The sequence below is a fragment of the Acipenser ruthenus genome, chromosome 17, assembly GCF_902713425.1.
Source record: "Acipenser ruthenus chromosome 17, fAciRut3.2 maternal haplotype, whole genome shotgun sequence".
NCBI classification, from domain to species: Eukaryota; Metazoa; Chordata; class Actinopteri; order Acipenseriformes; family Acipenseridae; genus Acipenser; species Acipenser ruthenus.
Window position 1 is genome coordinate 31171864 of NC_081205.1, and position 18763 is coordinate 31190626.

Consider the following 18763-nt stretch of genomic DNA (forward strand, 5'->3'; position numbering starts at 1 on the left):
TTTTTAACCATGGTCAATCAGTCAATTAAAACTGTTATTTATCCAGATGAGAGTCTCACTGAGACAACTGAGAATACATTCTCATTAACAAAGACGACCTGGCGAGAGGATCGCAACGCAACACCATAACTAAGGCGTAAAAAAGAAAACATAATAAATCATAAAACTCAGCAGCACCTTAGCAGGTACAGTTACTTAAAGCAGTGATTTTGCCTCAGTATTCCCTTACTGTTGTTGTACATCAATCCAATATAAGCCCTGGTCTTCAGTGCAGGCTATACATCTTTCATAGGCTGTGGGCTCGTAGTAAGATATGGGGTTTGGAAGCATGCTGGCGCATGTTTCAGCTTTACCACTGTCTTGAACACTGTACCCCGCTGGGTCTTCTCACAGCTACGAGCTCAAATCTGTTTCAAGTCATCCGCAGCATCACAGCAAAGGCACCACGCTATACCTCCGTGGCACTAGCAAGGGAGTTCCTCGCTAGCCAAACAGGAGGGACGTTGAAACTTTGTCTACTTGACGAAAACTATAAACAACTCCCATGTCCTGTCTACTTTCAGGCAGTAAAAAAATTAGGAACTTGGGAAGTAAAAGACTGGTACAAAGTGTTTTCAATGCAACCAGCAGAGGTCTCTGTACACGACGTACGGTTCTCATCAGGACACATAGAATACGGCATTTGCTCTGGGGGAGTGAAACTCGTGTTGCACACCTTGTATACATTGGTAAGAGAAAGGTAATCATATGAGTGGTTTTGATTGTTATCTCTAATAATAGTACAATAAATGGCAATGTTATATACTGTTTATAAATAGTTATCGTATAACTTATGTTATGAGTTCATCATGCGTCATTCGTAGTTACTCAGTTAACCAAACTACTCGGTATTACAAAGCATTTGGGTGAAAGGTATACGAACTGAGATTAAGGTCATTTGTTAACAGGGACTGTTTTTATAATTACTGTTTTTTTTATTAATATATGGATTTTCAGGATCGCTAGATTAAGGAGGTTCAATGGAAAACGTTCGCTCTGAATTAAGCATTCGGAGTTCCATAACTAAGTTGAAGCCTGCTGCTAAAGTATTCGTTTGTGGCACAGTCAAAGTAATCCATTATTAAAGCAACACACGCATAAGTATCTGACAATATCGAACCAGTAATAACAGGGCAAACTTAGTTTCGTTTTAAACATAACACACATGTCTGCAGGATGTGCAGATTTGGTTGCATAGTTTGTGATTCCAACGAGATCTAGAACATTGCCGCCGCTGCCTGTTGCAGAGTCAGAGAATGTGACATAGCACTCGATCTGCGCTTATGGTTGCACATACCTAGCAACAACTGCGGGATATCCATCAAGAGAGCGCACACAACAACGGCTTGACTGAAAAAAGAGAGAACAGTTTGATCATTCGGTTGCAGAATATTATTATCCCCACAGAGACATTTTGTTCACGGGAAGTTTGCACTTGGCTATCTTGCATAAAAGTATGTGTTTTGTGTATGTCTATGAACAAAATGAACAGATTTACCCATTTAATCCTGTACTGCAGAGTACTGTAAAGTGTTTAATCTGTAGTATTTTGTATTTAATCCTATCTTGATGTAACTGTCACTGTTATCTGCTGTATTATTGAATTGTATTTTGTCACACTTGTACTTGCTTGAACCAATGTCATTGTATTTATCTTGCTCTTATTGTATTATTACTTGTACTGTAACACTTGAAATGTATTTGCTTACGATTGTAAGTCGCCCTGGATAAGGGCGTCTGCTAAGAAATAAATAATAATAATAATGATCCCTGAAGGAACGACCAGGGTCCTGCAGAGTTCACATGGGATGGATTAGCAGTTATGTTGCCTAGGCAGAATCAGCTTTGCGATTAATCAGCTACAAGGAATCAGACAAGCATGGCTGGGCGGAATGCCCCCTCGTTCATACATTTCCTTATATTCTAGTAATCAAGCTGTTACCCTGTGGTTTGTCTGGTTCCCTCAGCGGTGGCAGCCTTTAGTGAAAGTTCTCAATGATGCATACCTGTGTTTGCATTGCTTTAATTTTTTTTTTTTACATTTTTTACAGCAAAACATGAAGTGAGGAGGACGGCTTTTAGCGCTGTTTGGAAATGGTCGGGAGGATTCCCCTAGTTCTGCTTGCATGTGGCTCCTTCAACCCCATTACCCACCAGCACATGCGCTTGTTTGAATTAGCGAGGGACCATCTGCATCAAACAGGTTGTTACTGCCAGCTCCTGTACTGCAGTAGGTCATTTGAGGTGTTTTAGCTTAAATTATGAAAGGTAGCGGTTACGTTTGTCAAATTACCTAAACTATCTAATGGCTGTTATGTTAATGTAATGGGGAACTCATTTTAATACAAGACAACTTACTTTAGGATTGATAATACCTGATAATTTGGTTTGACCAGCATAGGACGGTTGCTGACCCAATGTTATGAATGGGCGTGCTGTATTTGCTATTCAGTTCTGCATACTGCGTTGCTTGCTAGGTCTTTCACCTCTTTGAGTTTAAAGCACACAAATAAAGGGTCTGTTTTGAGCTGGTCGGAAAAGTGCCTCGGGTAATTGCATGTCATTTCTCAAGCAGGTGGCGCAGATTTCTCAGTGGAATCTGCCTTTGGGTTGAGAAGCAATCGTATGTTTCCCAGCCTGGAAAATGCATTGCATTGCATTTGAAGTAGAAACAGCGCTTTCCACTCAATGTACCATCTGCTTCCAAAGCACTGATTAAGCATATTGCATCTGCTACTACAAGATAACAACTCTTGTATTATAAAGCAGTTTTTCAGTTTTTTTTTTAATACAATATTTGCACTTCATAATCCATTTAATACCATCACATGTGAGAACTGAATTGCATCCTAATCTACATTTATATTTTTCTGTTTCACATTAATTTCTGTGCAAACAGCCACGCTTAGCCTGCAGTGTTTCATCTGCATTTTCTAATGTGAAGTGTAGTGCTTTCAACTAAAAATAGTTTGAAAAAAAGTTTATTTCTGTTTGTGTTTAGTGTTTGTACCCACAGATTTAAAGAACAATTTGCATGACGATGGTTTTTGTTTATTTACTACAATCCGTTTTAGAATTTGACTGAGTTTGCAGAGTCTTCAATTAGCCTGAAAAAAAAAAAAATCTGATAAAACATATGAACATACAGTACCATGCTGACTTTTGAATTGAAAATAAAACAAATACCCCACAGATTGCCTCTGATTGGGGATCGAGTCTATTTAACTGTGCAGGGCCAAATTACTTAGCTTTAGCTAATTGTAAATGTCAGTTTTTAATATGCAAATTACTTGAAAAGGATTCTAATGAAGCATAACATATAGCACCATGCTGACAGGTATTGTACACTGTGAAGTAAATAACTGGGTCTCTGAACTGTAGGAACCATGTTCACAGAGATGGATGTAACCTACATTTTCTTATATAGCTATGCCTGTGGAAGTGTTATTTGCATCTGTGTCATCCTGTATTATTCTCTCTATACTGTACCAGTCCATTAACTTCAATGTTCATTTTAGTGTTGTTTCTCAGGCCTGATGATGGATTAAAGATTCATACTCGGCTATTAATCCGTGAGCTTGCAAGCAAGATTAAACTGTAAAAAAAATGTAGCGCTTTTTTAAAAACCAAAACCAAAAAGAGGTCATTTTCAATGTACAGCTACAGCTAAAGGTTTTCCATCACCCTATGGAATTAACTCATTTTGCTTCATAATGTCAAATGAAACCTGCTGAATAATGTTACGTTAACATATTAAATTACATACCGCTTTGTAGTTTTCCATAGACTTAACGAACAACTGACCAATGTGGCATTTTGAAATCTAACATGAAAAACTGTACTACTATTATGGCTTCCTGCAGACTTTTGGAATATCATTTTGTAGTTTCTTTGATGATGTTAAATAAAAGATCCAAATTATGTTCATTATTTTTTTTTTTTTTGGTTTTTTAAAATTGTGTCCCAATCCTAAAATTCTAGGTGATGCAAAACTTTAAACGCAGTAAAGTAGTTTTTGGAAGATTCTGCATTTGGGACAGGACTAGCATGAACTGGAACAAGCAAACACAGTGTAACATTGTTTGATTTTTACCATTTTATTATAGTGAAATAAAATGTAAAATATTCTGTTTTGTTAGACTTGGCGGAACAGATCCTCGCACGTTTTCTTGAATTGAAGATAAAAACTATTGTGTCAAGTTCATGAGCATGCTAAACTGACACATGCCTGTATAACTGTCATGCCGTGTTTCGCAGTGGAGCGCATATGTGAGCTCATGTGATGGTTGACATTAGTAAAGACAGTTACATTCTGTGTTCATTGATAAATCCATGGTAAATTGTGATCAATGATAAGAACAAAGTACTGTATACAAACCTCCTTGTGATCATTTAGTTTTAAGCCATTAGAAACCATATGAATATTATCAAGGTTCAAGAAATGTAATCTGGGGTACTTTACACTAGAAGCCAGACCTTCACACACCATCCTTATTTTTGAACAGTAATACAGCCTCTATACTTTGCTAGCACCTGCAGGTACGTGAAAGGCTTTGTATACTAGGATCTGCAGGATGTGATCCTATTGCAGTAATGAAGTCAAATAACAAGCTCATAATGTATCTATTTCTGTTCGTTTACATGGAATTTATAAATGTGTGTTTTAGATTAGGTTTGAACTCAGTGAGACATCATAAGCATAGATTCAAATGTAAATATAGATATCTGTGTGGATTGAAACATGTGTGACAGTACATTTCATTTGATAAAGCATGCTACTCACAACAGTGGGATTAAAAAAAAGGATATGTTGCCATTGGTTATCATTATGGTGGAATATTCAGTATTCCTGCTCCTGAAGAACCTGCTGAGGTTAGCCTGTAGTACCTTTGTGCTGCTTTTTATTTTTTTGTTCACGTTGTGATCACAAGCTTGTGGCTTTGCTGGTGTCATCCTGGGGTCTGTTCAATTGACAGCAATGTTGGAGGACTTAAATACTGTCTTTGTTCAGATCAATTGAATAAACCCCACTACCTGAACTATGCAGCATTTTAGTTTTTTTTTAATATGGGGGGGGGGGGGGGATTCATTGAGTAGGTTAAACAGTTACGTTCATATATGCTTTGTAGCGATCAAAGGAACCATGACCCTGCACAGGGGTGAAACACTGCCGTTCCTGGCCTGCTTCCAATATACTGTAGCCCTTGTCTGAGTACACTGAATTACAGTGTGGCTTTCACATTTATTGCACATGTATTTAATGGCAACGTCTCTGAAAATCTATGTATTGATAAACAATGGTATGACTCCTGGTTTGCAGTCTGTTTAAAAGATTGCATGCACACATTGTAGCAGGGAGCCTGCACTGTGATGTGCCTTTGGTTCAAAACTGTAGATTATGGCGATTTTATTTTTTTTCCCATTACAGAGCTTTAAATTGACCGTAGCAAAGAATGTATTGTGTCTATTTAGTGGTTTTAGAAGAAAAGCATTTCTGTTCTGGCCGATAAAGCCTTAAAACTTTTATTCCATGAGATTATGCTGGAGACTCTGGGTTTGCCTCGTGCGTGGCTAATCCCAGAGTGTGGTCCTTCACAGATTGGAAGGCTTATTTTCTCCAGTATGTATGTACGTGTGCGCATTTGCGTTTTGTCATTCAGGATTTTTCTTTTTCCCCTGTGTAACACAGGGTTTATTCTGAAAGCAGCTTGAGGATTGTGTGTTCTTATCTCAGTCTGCATCCCTTTTCCACTGATAAAGGCAGAGGAAACATAGATGAGGTAAAAGTGCTGTGTTTTGTTTTGGAAACTAGCTTTCAAATCAGTTGTGAAAGTTGTGTTCAGTGTTTCCATACGGTATTAGGCAATTTGCTGCATTTGTCATAAACCCATCAAATATTAAATGAAGGAATTATATTTCTTATTCTTTAAAGCCAAATTACTTTCTGTTACTATGTAATGAATGCAACACTGGTACTGTACCACAATTGATTTGCTTTTCTTTTTGCTTTTATTTTTTTTTCCAACTTATACATTTTGATGGACCGTTGTCGTGGTATAATAAACGCCTAGGACTTGCTTAATCCTCCAGCATACAGTGAATCCTCTCACTAAATCTGCATTGCCAGGGGTACACAAGAAGAAATATTCATATAAGCAGGGGAGAGAGAGAGAGTCTTGTAAAAGGCTTTATGTGCTTCAGTGAATGAACAGGGAGCTCTGGAGGACAGTATTACAGCATGGTATCATGTGCTAATACACTGGCCTTTCAACAAGGGGGTTTACGTCAGTCTTAATTAGGGTACTAAATCAAGTAATAATAAGCTGACATCCTGACTGGTATGCATACAGAACAGGATTGTATTTACTGTAAGCCCCAGGGCATCTGAGGCTTTGAGTTTCTCTCTCTTGCCTGAATGTAATATTTGTAAATATGTTGCCAGCATGTCATCCTGTAAATACATAATCTTCCTCTAAAACAAATGATCAGGTGTAAGTTAATCTTGTAGGCATCTTTAAAAAAAAAAATACATATATATATTTTAGTTATTTAAAACATTTTTCCCAGCACTTTCTCAGTCCCCAGGGTTCTCTAAGCAGTAATTGACTCTATCACGTTATGTTTTTGTAAGGCTGTGTCTGTTTGTTCTTCAAGGACGATATAAAGTCATTGAGGGCATCGTTTCCCCTGTCAGTGATGAATATGGCAAGAAAGGCCTGGTCTCGGCAACACACCGTGTTGCCATGAGTCGTCTGGCTCTGGAGACTTCTAACTGGATCGGAGTGGACCCCTGGGAGAGCAAACAACAGCACTGGAGCGAGACAGTCGAGGTACTGAGGTAAAGACAGTCCAACAGTGGAACGTGTTTTTATATAAATACAGGCTTTCTTTCTGGCTGCCTCTCATGTCCCCCCCCCAGAACAATTCCAGTATCATTGCAAGCAGGAATGGGTAAAGCCCGCCCCTCCATTCCAGTTCTTTGTTCCAATATTGGAATGATTTGGTTCTGCAGATTCATTATCGTTTTTACTTTGCTGGAGGAAGTTGTGTTAATTCCAGTGAGGTAACAGGAGCTTGGCCTGTGGGTATTAGTGAAGATGTAATTGGCTGGCAGGTATCGGGTTCTCGGGAGTACAATACATTTTTTGTGGTTGGAGATTAGAATAAGAACAGTAATTGAATGAATATGTTGACTTTTCAATGAAAACCTTCATTGTAATCTTTTGCTTTCTTACCCAAGATTTTTTTCCTGCTAATTGTATTGTAGTTAGCAATATTTGAATTGATTATAGACAGATACAAATGGCATTAACAGGTCGGTCATGGCCTTTTCAACGGACTTGCATGTTGAGTAACACCTCTCGTCTTTTTGGGAAACAGCATGCAATTTGTTATCTCTAGCAAGGGCTAGAGTAATTATTCAGCTCTCAGAAGACATTTCTGCAGTGTGCTACAAAGCTTTTAATTGTTGCATTGAAAATATATAGGAGTAAGTGCCTGTAAGCATATATTATGTTCATACAGGTGACCTACACATTGATCGCAGGTATCGGAGTGCAGATACTGTACTTAAGTCCTTAGTGCCATTGGTCTGCATGATAAAAACGTTTGTTTTGCTCAAGAACGCTAGATTGGCAAGCTTCAATACTGCCTGTTCTCTATTGTGCAAAGAGATTGAACCTGTGTTGAACCTGTACTGTGTTCTGTGGCAAAATGAAATGAACATTATGAGCATGGTTTGGGTTTGTTCATGTAACATAATTTCAAAAAGGGTGCAGAAGAAATGCTTTTCCCTCCTTTTCAACGTTAATTTACTGGAACGGGGTACCCCACAGTAGAAGACTTCTGCAGGAGGTTTATGTATTCAGTGTACTGTAGGTTTTGTGTTCAAAACAGAAACATTTCACCGGTGTGGGAAGTGGCAGTTCTTAAACACTTTTTTCATTTTCTGCTGACAGCACCTTCCGTATATACACTAATATTTAATTACTGTACTATAAAATAAGGTCAACCATAATCTGAGCAAAGTTTAGAGTAAGTGGAAGAGTGCATTAATAAATTATAGCTGTACAGCAAGGATTGATGCCAAAAATACCATTTCACAGTCTTGAGCGGGTGTCTAAAAATCTAGGTCATGCATTGTTCATATTTTTGCTTGCTCGTGTGTTTTCAGTACTGCTTCGTAAACTGTACCCCATGTCGAAGGTTTTTTTTTTTTTTTTTTTTTTTTTTTGTTTGTTTGTTTGTTTTTAGCAGACGCCTTTATCCAAGGCGACTTACAGAGACTAAGGTGTGTGAACTATGCATCAGCTGCAGAGTCACTTACAATTACGTCTCACCCGAAAGACTGAGCACAAGGAGGTTAAGTGACTTGCTCAGGGTCACACAATGAGTCAGTGGCTGAGGTGGGATTTGAACCGGGGACCTCCTGGTTACAAGCCCTTTTCTTTAACCACTGGACCACACAGCCTCCATACAGTAAAGACTTACTGTAATGTCAGTGATGTCTTACCATGGACATGAAATAATATGTAGCTACTGTAGCAGTTGGTCTGGCAATGCAGGTTTTCTTTTTCTACATTCTTAATTTCAAGTACGTTGTTTACAGTAGCATGGAGACGACAGGTTCAAAAGCCCCTTTTCTTGGAATTTGCACTTGAGAGAGAATGGGAGAGTCCTTGGCTCCAAGCACTTGTCACATGTTACAAAATGCTCCTTGCCACTAATGTAAATACCCTTTAAGCTGCTTTTCCCTTTAAGCTGCATTTCACAAACAACTGATTAAAACATGAAGTGGCCTCTTGTCTTGCTTTGCTGCAGCCCAAAAGCACATTGTTCTTGAGTAATTGAAAGTCAGACTAAACCTTCTACATCTGAGAGGATAATTTCAAACAGTAGCCTTTTTTCTTTTTCTTTTTTTTTTTTTTTTTTAAACCCCCCTCCCATTATACTGTAGACACCATTATAACAGACTGCTCAATCCTGATCACCTAAAGGGAAGTGTGCAAGATACACGTGTGAACAAGACAGGACAGGACAAGCAGGACATGAACTCATATCCAGGTATGCTGCATGCTTACAGAGACCGGTTTTAATCTGCCTCCAAGTGGATGTGAGAAATACCTCCTTTGTTCAATGCAGTATTTCTTATTGATGTATTTCTCACATCCACTAGAGGCAGTGTTGCAAGGGGACAGGTTAATGGTTACACTATGGTGTACCAGCTGTACTAAGAGACATGTTTGAGAGCTATGTTGAAGACACAGGGGTGGACTGTGAATACAATGCTCCATCTCAGCACTATTCCTGGCAACATAACTTTCACTTGCAAGGCACTTTATGTGCTGGGAGGTGTTTTTTTACAGCACATGCCTGCCCCTGCTTGCACTTCATCAGGTCTCATTCTGATGTGTAGATGGGCAGAACTGACATGAATTGGCCAAATATGTAAATGTGAGGAAAGCTGCTGCATCCATCTCCAGAGGCAGTCGAAGCATTCAGTGAAATGGAAACTCTTTCTGGCAACTTAAATGGATAGTAAAAGGCAATTATTCATGAAAAGCATTAAGAGAGGTTAATTATTTAACACGAGAAAGAGAAAATCTACGAAAATATAAATCAGGAAATTGCAGGTTTAAAGCTGACTGTGAACGAGGACTGTGCAAGTATTTATGTAATCCCATCTTCTTTCCTTGCATTATTTAAAGTCCTGAGTTTTTGTTAATTATAAAAATAAAAAAAACCCAAGGAGCAAGGCTAAGTTATTGAATGTCTCATTATGGTTATAAAGACTGCATAGCTGAAAATAGAAACCTTCCTTTATTATTTGTTTTTCTTTAGGATCACCGCAGCTGAAATTGCTCTGTGGGGCCGATTTCCTGGAGACATTCAAAATTCCTAAGCTGTGGAGGGAAGAGCACATTGTGGAAGTGGTCGGCAAGTTTGGCCTGGTGTGTGTCAGTCGCGGCTTGACAGACACGCACAGGTTCATACACGAGTCGGACACCCTCACCAGACACCGGCACAATATCCACTTGGTAAGGGAGTGGATCCAGAACGAAATCAGCGCCACCGAAATCCGGCGGGCTTTACGCCGGGGACAGAGTGTCAGGTACCTGCTCCCAGACTCTGTCATCGAGTACATTAAACAGCATGACTTGTACACTGCGGAGAGCGAGCTGCAGAATGCAGGTGACATCCTGCAGCCCCTAAAAACAAACACTGAATGAGTGAATGAGGAGGACTTCACTCTCCCCGAAAGAAAGGGTACGGGTTTATTCACAGACGGAAAACAAAATGTCATCAGAAGCAGTCGTTTTTTTTTTATTAATGTAGTGCCTTTTTTATGGGTGGTTACAAGCGGTTAATACAGGGCAAAATGAAAAACATGCTGTATTAAATGTACGCTGTTAGATTTAATCTACTTCTGCTATTCATTAAACAATACAAATGTTTTGTCCCTTGATTGGAGTCATTCTTGGCTGTTCTGTGTCTGTGTAAGGTGCTCTGGCCTGTGTGTACGGAAGCTGTTCTTCAATCAAATAGTCTTCAGGTGTCACCTGCTGTCTGGTAAACACCAACTGTGGATTGAATTTCCCTTTTGTAATGTTGGTAATACAGCAAAGATGCTGCACAGGCTACATCAAAAAGTGTATTTTTATATGGACACTTTACAATAAGTGGCTGTAGAGTTAGAATATAGTTTTATATGAATTTGTATGTAATGCATTACGAATTGATTTTTTTTTATATATATATATATATATGTAATCCAATAACATAGATCATTCCTAATTCCAGTTTAACTCCCCTCGCTTCTTGTAAAGACATTCATTCATGTCATCGCTCTGTGATTATATATCTTACTGTTCAGTGCTAGAAGCTGGCTCCTGACATTGCTACGAAGCGCTTCATCCTGAAATAAACACACCTCTTTCGAAAGTGTGTGTCGTGTGAAACCTTTCTGCTTTTGTTCACTGTCTGGTTTGATTTCAGGTGGTTTTCTACAGTTGTTTCTAAATATCTTTTTCATGCAACAGCCTCCATATGTAAAATAACATGAATACCACCATACAGATTGATGTCGAGTTAGGGGCTTTGTCTGCATTGTAATGGCCAGCAGGAAATACATCTAGACAGACTTGAGTCAATGTTAAACTCTGAATGAATGGTAAAGAACTACTATGCCTGGGTATTTCAGATGGTCAGCCACCAAGGAGGCTCTCTCATTCGGCTGTCCCCCATTTACCCATCCAGACTTGACAAGCTGTACCAACTGTACATTATTGCAGTCTTTCAGTGGTGGCCCCAGGAGAGCTGGGCGTAACAGTGCACGATAGCAAAAGTGAAATGTTAAGATCATGCACAGTTCAAGCTTATAGAGTCGGCATCTTTTCAACATCTCTGCATTTATATCTGCACTTTATGGATTTTATACAAAGATTGATTTGATTTGTTGCCTTTTTATGTTGTAATGTAGAAAGTCCTTTTTATACTATTGGGTACCCAAAGTAGCTTTTTCATCGTGTATAGACACCTTGTGTCTACATCTGATTTGTCTCGCAAGACGCCACATTTAAATATTTAAAAGCTTTGAGAAATTAACTGTAAAAAATAAACTAGTATTAGATTTGGCTTAAGTCACATCATTATCAAAAGGGCCTATTGTTATTATTATTATTTATTTATTAGCAGACGCCCTTATCCAAGGTGACTTACAATGGTAAGCAAATACATTTCAAGTGTTACAGTACAAGTAATAATACAATTAAGAGCAAGATAAATACAGTGACTTTGGTTCAAGCAAGTACAAGTGTGACAAAATACAATTCAATAATACAGCAGATAACTATTGTTGAAAACAGGTATAACAAGATGTCAGCTTCAAACAGCATTAATCATCTCTACAAATCTGCACAAAGCAATACAAATGAATAGCCAATAATAAAAAAAAAAGCTTTCTTCTCAATTCGAAGAAAATTGTATGTAGTTGTGGCACATTCTTTTGTCATGACAGCAGGGCTCTGTGCTTTCAGTGCACTACTTGGAGGACTGTTCTGTTTGGTTTATGTGTTTGGAAAATCAGTTGCTGTTTTTACATTTTTGACTCCCTTTCTCTTGTTAAATAGACACTTATTTTAAGCAATTCTAAAGTAGCGTAAAACAAAATTGTTGGTATCCAAATCCAAAGCACTTTTTTTTTTTTTTTAACCAGGTAACGCCTACATTGGACAAAACTGTAAACCCTGTTGTATGAGTGGACTTTCGTTATAGCCATTTTCAAGAACCTCGAGAATTCGGTGGAATACAGTTTGGTGATGGCAAATGTATAGTGTAGGATACAGAGCATTGCATGATTAGAAGCCATCAAAATCAGCGATGGACAATGCACAATTAGCTTAAGTTAATGGCATGCAAATAAAAAGGGGGTTGCAGCATATAGAATGACAACAAATTACTGTACATTCAATTGAAAAATATATATATAGCAGATCAATATAAATAATCATAGAAAAGCACTCTACTAATTCATTCACAGCATCAAGGTAATATCAATTACCCAGTTCTGCTCAAAACTATCAAATCACACATGAAACACTGGTTTAATATTACAGCTGTCTGACACTGATAAACCTTATTGTGAGTGAGATAGCATCCTTGACACAGTCATAAGACCAGGCCATGCTGTTCAGTGCTAACAGAGAGCTGATTTATAAGGGAGTGAGAATATAGAAACTAGGACCCTGAAAGAAAGCTATGGGGAACATGAGGGGAGGAAGATCCCTTTTAAGCAGGAGGTTTATCTGGCTTGCTACACTTGTAATACTGATCAGGAGGGTTCACCTTGGTGCTGTGTGTGCATGTGTGTTTAGAACAACACATAATCTTGTTATAGAGCTCCCATTGTGCAGACTGTGGCGATAAACAGACTTGGCAAGACCAGGCTTGTTGATTGAGATCCTAACTCTCACAGTGCTCTCTTTACTGACAGCAAGGAAAAGATATTCATCTCCGCTAGTTTTGCTTTTACTTTTGGAAAATGCCTACAGATTTCAATGGATATTGGAAGATGCTCAGTAATGACAACTTTGAGGAGTACTTGAAAGCATTGGGTAAGAATGTCTATATTTTGTAATTACATTTTGTTGCTGCTATTATGATTATTTCATGCAATGGCGGGGTAATCAGTCACACAAGTACTGTAGCTGGATTTGTTGCAAAGATATTTTTTTTTCTTGCACTTACTGAAATACCAAATATACAACCATTGCAAAAAAAACCCCTGACTTTTATGCAGCTGTGTTCTGCAGGTGATTCCAATCAATCAGTTAACCAATCAGCCAGCCAATTAGGAAGAGTATTATTTCCCTTCCCATTGTCTTTTAATTGCCATTCCACAGCTTAATGCAGTTCCCTTATTGTCAGATTTCTCGATCAGTGCATAAATTCATCTGAATGTGTCATATAAGGCTGTGTTCACACTGGGTCCTTTTTTTAAAAAAAAACAAAAAAACAAGACGGTTCGGTACGTTTGGTGTTAAGTGTGAACAACAAAGTCCGCTTGGGAAACGACTAACCTTAAGAAAACAAATGAAAACTATTGTATACAAAATCAAATAAAACGTGTGCACCCCTTACAGCGCAGGATGTCCTAAATGCACATGATTGTCTTGTGATCCTCCTGCTGTAGTTACGAATCTTCAGTTTGCAAGGGATTTACTTACGAATTCATTTTAAATCTCTTTGATTGTTGCAGACTTGAATGTTGCAATTCGGAAAGTCGTTACCTTGCTGAAACCCGATAAAGACGTCATTCAGAATGGAGATCACATGATCATTAAAACTCTCAGCACCTTTAAAAATTATGTCATGGATTTCGAAGTCGGTAAGGAGTTCGAAGAGGATTTGTCGGGGGTGGATGATCGCAAATGCATGGTAAGAATTAGAAGGGGCCGCTTACAACACCGTCAGGAGGTCAAAGTGCACGGCTGCTGTTGGGTCATTTTGGAAGTCTAATACAAATATTCACACTTACGTTGAGCATCGGTACAGAAGTTTTTTTCTTAACTGTATGTATTCCATTGAATGTGTCAGAATGCACTAGCGCTAATACTTTACCGTGGTTCATTTGTAATGTCAGTGTTTCAGGCTTTCACTATACTGTACCTTTATCATAGTGCATTGGAGTATTTATAAAATCATGAATACCGTTACTTAAAAAAAACGAAATGATGTACACATACAGCCCCTTATAACAGTTTCTAATAGTGAAAGCATAGCAAAGTGTAAGAAAGTACAATTAAATCGCACGGTATGTTAAAAAACATGGCAAACCGGGGTAAACTATGATGAATGAATAAATTGGTACAATCATGGGAAAAACATGGTAAATGTGTAAAAATACTGTGGTAAACGAGGTGTACAATGTATATGGATGCTGTGTGTTTTTATTTCACAAAATTCAGTCTGCAGTGTTCAGGTTAATGTGGGACTGAGGCAAGGGTTAGAGGGTAACTTTTTGGCGCTGATTGGAAAGCAAATATTGCAGGTTTTAAACTGCTGAATTCCCGGTAGTTGGTATTGGCAGGAAGCCTCAAAGATTTGAAGATAACAGGCAGTAAAAACCACAGTTGCTAATTCAAGCTTTTCAGTTCTGCTGACACTGGTAGAATGATAAGAGAACGTCATGCAGCCACAGTGATATTTAGTGCTCTCTGTCAGTCTGCCCTAAATTATCAGTCACTCTGCATGAGGCTTGTGGTGATTTGGTCAGTCTGATTTGTGGCAGGTAACCAAATAATGCAACCTACACAAGCACAGCCAGGTGACGATCACCATTGACTGCAGAAACTGTGCCGGCAGGTCTTTTAAATTCTCTCAGCCATTTTGAAATGATCACCTCCTTTTGAAGCACCAGAAGAGAAATTTTTGGGCATCCTTTACGCTTGGTTTCAGTTGATCAGGTCTCTGCTGCCCTCTAGCTGTACCTAATTGATAGTTAATAAAAACAAAAAAACTCAATCTTTCACTAAATTCTTGGTCAAAACTTTAGCTGGCGCCAATGATAAGCAATAAATAACTTTATTCAAGTTATTGCATGACACTAAGCAGAAAGCTATTATGAGTTTAGTGCATAACAGCACATTGAATTAACAAGAATATATTACACATGGATGCTATTCCTTGTGTAGAATAGATCATGTTAATGACTAGTCTATTTTCAGGTACAGTGCTTTCGGGCATTTGTTTTGTAAAGAAAATAGTGCATATATATACACACACACACACTACCATTGATAAAGTATGAATACATTAGAAAGCCAGTTACTAGCAGTAAATAAGCACACAGATTGTCTATTAATATACAGTGCAAGTGAGCCCAGTTAGCCAGTTCCGTGACTGTGTATTGCAAAGAGAAGGGAGGCCTGCCTTTCACTGTCTGTGAAGAATTGTTAGGAGTAACTGCAAGCAGATTAAAACAGTGTGGATTTTGTTTCAGACCACAGTGACCTGGGAAGGAGAGAAGCTTGTGTGTGTGCAGAAAGGAGAGAAACCAGGAAGAGGCTGGACTCAGTGGGTGGATGGAGATGAAATGCACCTGGTAGAGTCTCTCTCTCTCTCTCTCTCTCGCATTTATTTATAATGTGTGTGTGTATGTGTGTGTGTGTGTATAATATATATATATATATATATATTATATATATATATATATATATATATATATATATATATATATGTATACAGCTCTGGAAAAAATTGAGACCACTGCAAAATTATCAGTTTCTCTGGTTTTACTATTTATAGGTATGTGTTTGGGTAAAATGAACATTTTTGTTTTATTCTATAAACTACTGACAACATTTCTCCCAATTTGGTCTGTGTTCCTTTTCTCTTACTATTTTAAATTAATTGCATGTGTGGCTTATTGAAGTCATCAATTAAATGACAATCATTAATTTGCCTAGTTTGACCATTTTTGCGAGATTTTAAATTATAGTGATTTGATTTCATTCGCACAACAAATCAAAACTACAGAAGCAATGGGGTGTTCTAATACATTTACACACGACTCTATATCGTAAGAACATAAAGTTTACAAACGAGAGGGGGCCATTCAGCCCATCTTGCTCGTTTGGTTGTTAGTAGCTTATTGATCCCAGAATCTTATCAAGCAGTTTCTTGAAGGAACAACATTACTGGGGAGTTGGTTCCAGACCCTCACAATTCTCTGTGTAAAAAAAAAAAGTGCCTCCTATTTTCTGTTCTGAATGCCCCTTTATCTAATCTCCATTTGTGACCCCTGGTCCTTGTTTCTTTTTTCAGGTCAAAAAAGTCCCCTGGGTCGACATTGTCTATACTTTTTCGGATTTTGAATGTTTGAATCAGATCACCGTGTAGTCTTCTTTGTTCAAGACTGAATAGATTCAATTCTTTTAGCCTGTCTGCATACGACATGCCTTTTTAAACCTGGGATAATTCTGGTTGCTCTTCTTTGCACTCTTTCTAGAGGACCAATATCCTTTTTGTAACGAGGTGACCAGAACTGAACACAATATTCTAGGTGAGGTCTTACTAATGCATTGTAAAGTTTTAACATTACTTCCCTTGATTTAAATTCAACACTTCTCACAATATATCCGAGCATCTTGTTGGCCTTTTTTTTATAGATTCCCCACATTGCCTAGATGAAGACATTTCTGAGTCAACATAAACTCCTAGGTCTTTTTCATAGTTCCCTTCTTCAATTTCAGTATCTCCCATATGATATTTATAATGCACATTTTTATTGCCTGCATGCAACACTTTACACTTTTCTCTATTAAATGGCATTTGCCATGTGTCTGCCCAGTTCTGAATGCTGTCTAGATCATTTTGAATGACCTTTGCTGCTGCAACAGTGTTTGCCACTCCTCCTATTTTTGTGTCATCTGCAAATTTAACAAGTTTGCTTACTAAACTAGATTCTAAATCATTAATGTAGATTAGGAATAGCAGAAGACCTAATACTGATCCCTGTGGTACACCACTGGTTACCTCGCTCCATTTTGAGGTTTCTCCTCTAATCAGTACTTTCTGTTTTCTACATATGTTTGTCTCTCTGTATATACATACACAGAATCATATTATGATGTTGTTTAAGGTATCAGGAATACCCTGTTATCGCTAGAATTCGCCATTAGAATTTGTCTGGATAATACTACCAGTAACTCATTTTGGGATGGATCTTAAATTGAACCAATTTCTGACTTTAACAGTAACACCTACCTATTCCTGAAAGTCCTGTGTTCATTTAATGGCAATATTTTAACACATGTATATATTAAACTGATTTAAATGAACGGCACCCAGATTGTATCGTAGTCCATTAATAATGTATTGGTAAGGAATGGTTTTCACCTTTGCAGTTAATCAGCCAGGAATAGAAAAATTTGATTTGAGGTATGAGGTTATGTGAAAAAAGGGGCTATATACATGCAGAACAAAAAGGCCATACATGATTTATAAACTGTCTAAGTGCTGCATTATTAATAACTAATGCATCATGTGTATGGGATTCAGTAATCATTTTTATGGAACATGCTGTCTGAAGTGCAATCTTAATAGTGTAGATCCGTCAATAATATATATGGACGGCATTTTTATTTATTTTTTCAAAACAGAAGGTCATTGTAACATTGATTACTCCTACAAACTTAGGACCACAAAATGTTCAGAATTAGGAACACACATTTTCTATTTGAAGAGTACACATTGTAATCCAATGTATGCAGCCCTGAAGGATGTGTCTGTCTTCTAAATACACTTTCTGTATTAAACACACTTGTTTCACACAATGATCAAACTCTGCAAATGTATCATGATTAACCTTAGGGGTGTATTTTAAACTAAGTTAAGTTTTACAAAATTGTTGGTAAAAGGGCCTAAAAGCACAAACAAAGCAAAAGCTTACATTATACATAATGTGGATTTTATATATTATGTATTGCATTGAATATTACTGAAATGCACAACTGTTTTACTTTATATACAGGCCATCCATATTGGTAGAGCCAAAAGTATATACCATATATATAAATATAATATATATATATTTTTTCTGCCTGTTTTTTTTGTTCTCTGTAAATAAGATGGTGTTTTATTGCTTCACTCATTACATATTGTATTTGTGCATGAATCTATATAATCATTATTTGTGTATTAAGCACAATACATAATAACGAATCACCCAATTCCTTTTCTGTCCATTTAGGAAATAAGGGTTAATGGAGTAGTATGCAAACAAGTCTTCAAGAAGGTGCAGCAATGAGACTTTGTACAAAACTGGAGAAAACATGGAGATAACTGCAAGAACACGGAGGCAAATTCGACGATTCCAGCAAAACATGTATCTTCGAGATCAGACAAGGAAAAATGACATGGTTTCAGTTTCTTAAAGACTGTACTGTCGGAAATGGACCTTTCTCCATATTCAACAGTGCCTCTATTTAGTTGCTTATTCCAACTAATATACTGATCAAGGAAAAACTGCAATCTGTTTCATTTTCTGGTACAGTAGTGTAAAGGTCCAGTGACATTAGCTTCACAAGCACTATCCACAATAACTTCAGTTGTAACCGACCTCTTTTTCTGAATTTGTTACACAACTGTGCACAATTTCTGAATAAAAGGAACCAAAACCAGCCAGACTGTGTAGGCTTTGAATGAAGGTGGGCAGAGTGTTTAA

General features: G+C 37.7%; 2 protein-coding genes across 5 annotated transcripts; both read left to right on the plus strand.

Annotated features, from left to right (window-relative positions):
• Positions 1-67: 67 nt before the first annotated feature.
• nmnat3 (nicotinamide nucleotide adenylyltransferase 3) lies at positions 68-10504 on the plus strand. 4 transcript variants are annotated; one of them, XM_058990383.1, is made up of 5 exons: positions 68-185; positions 2091-2269; positions 6694-6877; positions 8996-9102; positions 9880-10504. In XM_058990383.1, the coding sequence occupies exons 2-5, from the start codon at positions 2134-2136 to the stop codon at positions 10266-10268; spliced, it is 816 nt and encodes a 271-aa protein (XP_058846366.1). In that variant the 5' UTR covers positions 68-185; positions 2091-2133; the 3' UTR covers positions 10269-10504. The 4 variants fall into 4 exon arrangements, with proteins under 4 accessions (XP_058846366.1, XP_058846364.1, XP_058846365.1 ...); XM_058990381.1 differs by lacking the exon at positions 68-185 and adding an exon at positions 338-739; XM_058990382.1 differs by lacking the exon at positions 68-185 and adding an exon at positions 338-728.
• Positions 10505-12875: 2371 nt separating this feature from the next.
• Positions 12876-18719, plus strand: LOC117423470 (retinol-binding protein 1-like). The gene is made up of 4 exons (XM_034039316.3): positions 12876-13151; positions 13796-13974; positions 15539-15640; positions 18290-18719. The coding sequence occupies exons 1-4, from the start codon at positions 13079-13081 to the stop codon at positions 18344-18346; spliced, it is 411 nt and encodes a 136-aa protein (XP_033895207.1). The 5' UTR covers positions 12876-13078; the 3' UTR covers positions 18347-18719.
• The last annotated feature ends 44 nt before the right edge of the window (positions 18720-18763 follow it).

Bases quoted from the DNA above. Each gene is read 5' to 3' on its own strand.
- nmnat3 (XM_058990383.1), top strand. From the start codon at position 2,134: ATGGTCGGGAGGATTCCCCTAGTTCTGCTTGCATGTGGCTCCTTCAAC. The intron at 2,270-6,693 runs GTAGGTCATTTG...TTGTTCTTCAAG, and splicing joins CTGCCAGCTCCTGTACTGCA to GACGATATAAAGTCATTGAG. The intron at 9,103-9,879 runs GTATGCTGCATG...GTTTTTCTTTAG, and splicing joins GGACATGAACTCATATCCAG to GATCACCGCAGCTGAAATTG.
- LOC117423470 (XM_034039316.3), top strand. From the start codon at position 13,079: ATGCCTACAGATTTCAATGGATATTGGAAGATGCTCAGTAATGACAAC. The intron at 13,152-13,795 runs GTAAGAATGTCT...TGATTGTTGCAG, and splicing joins GGAGTACTTGAAAGCATTGG to ACTTGAATGTTGCAATTCGG. The intron at 15,641-18,289 runs GTAGAGTCTCTC...CTGTCCATTTAG, and splicing joins ATGGAGATGAAATGCACCTG to GAAATAAGGGTTAATGGAGT.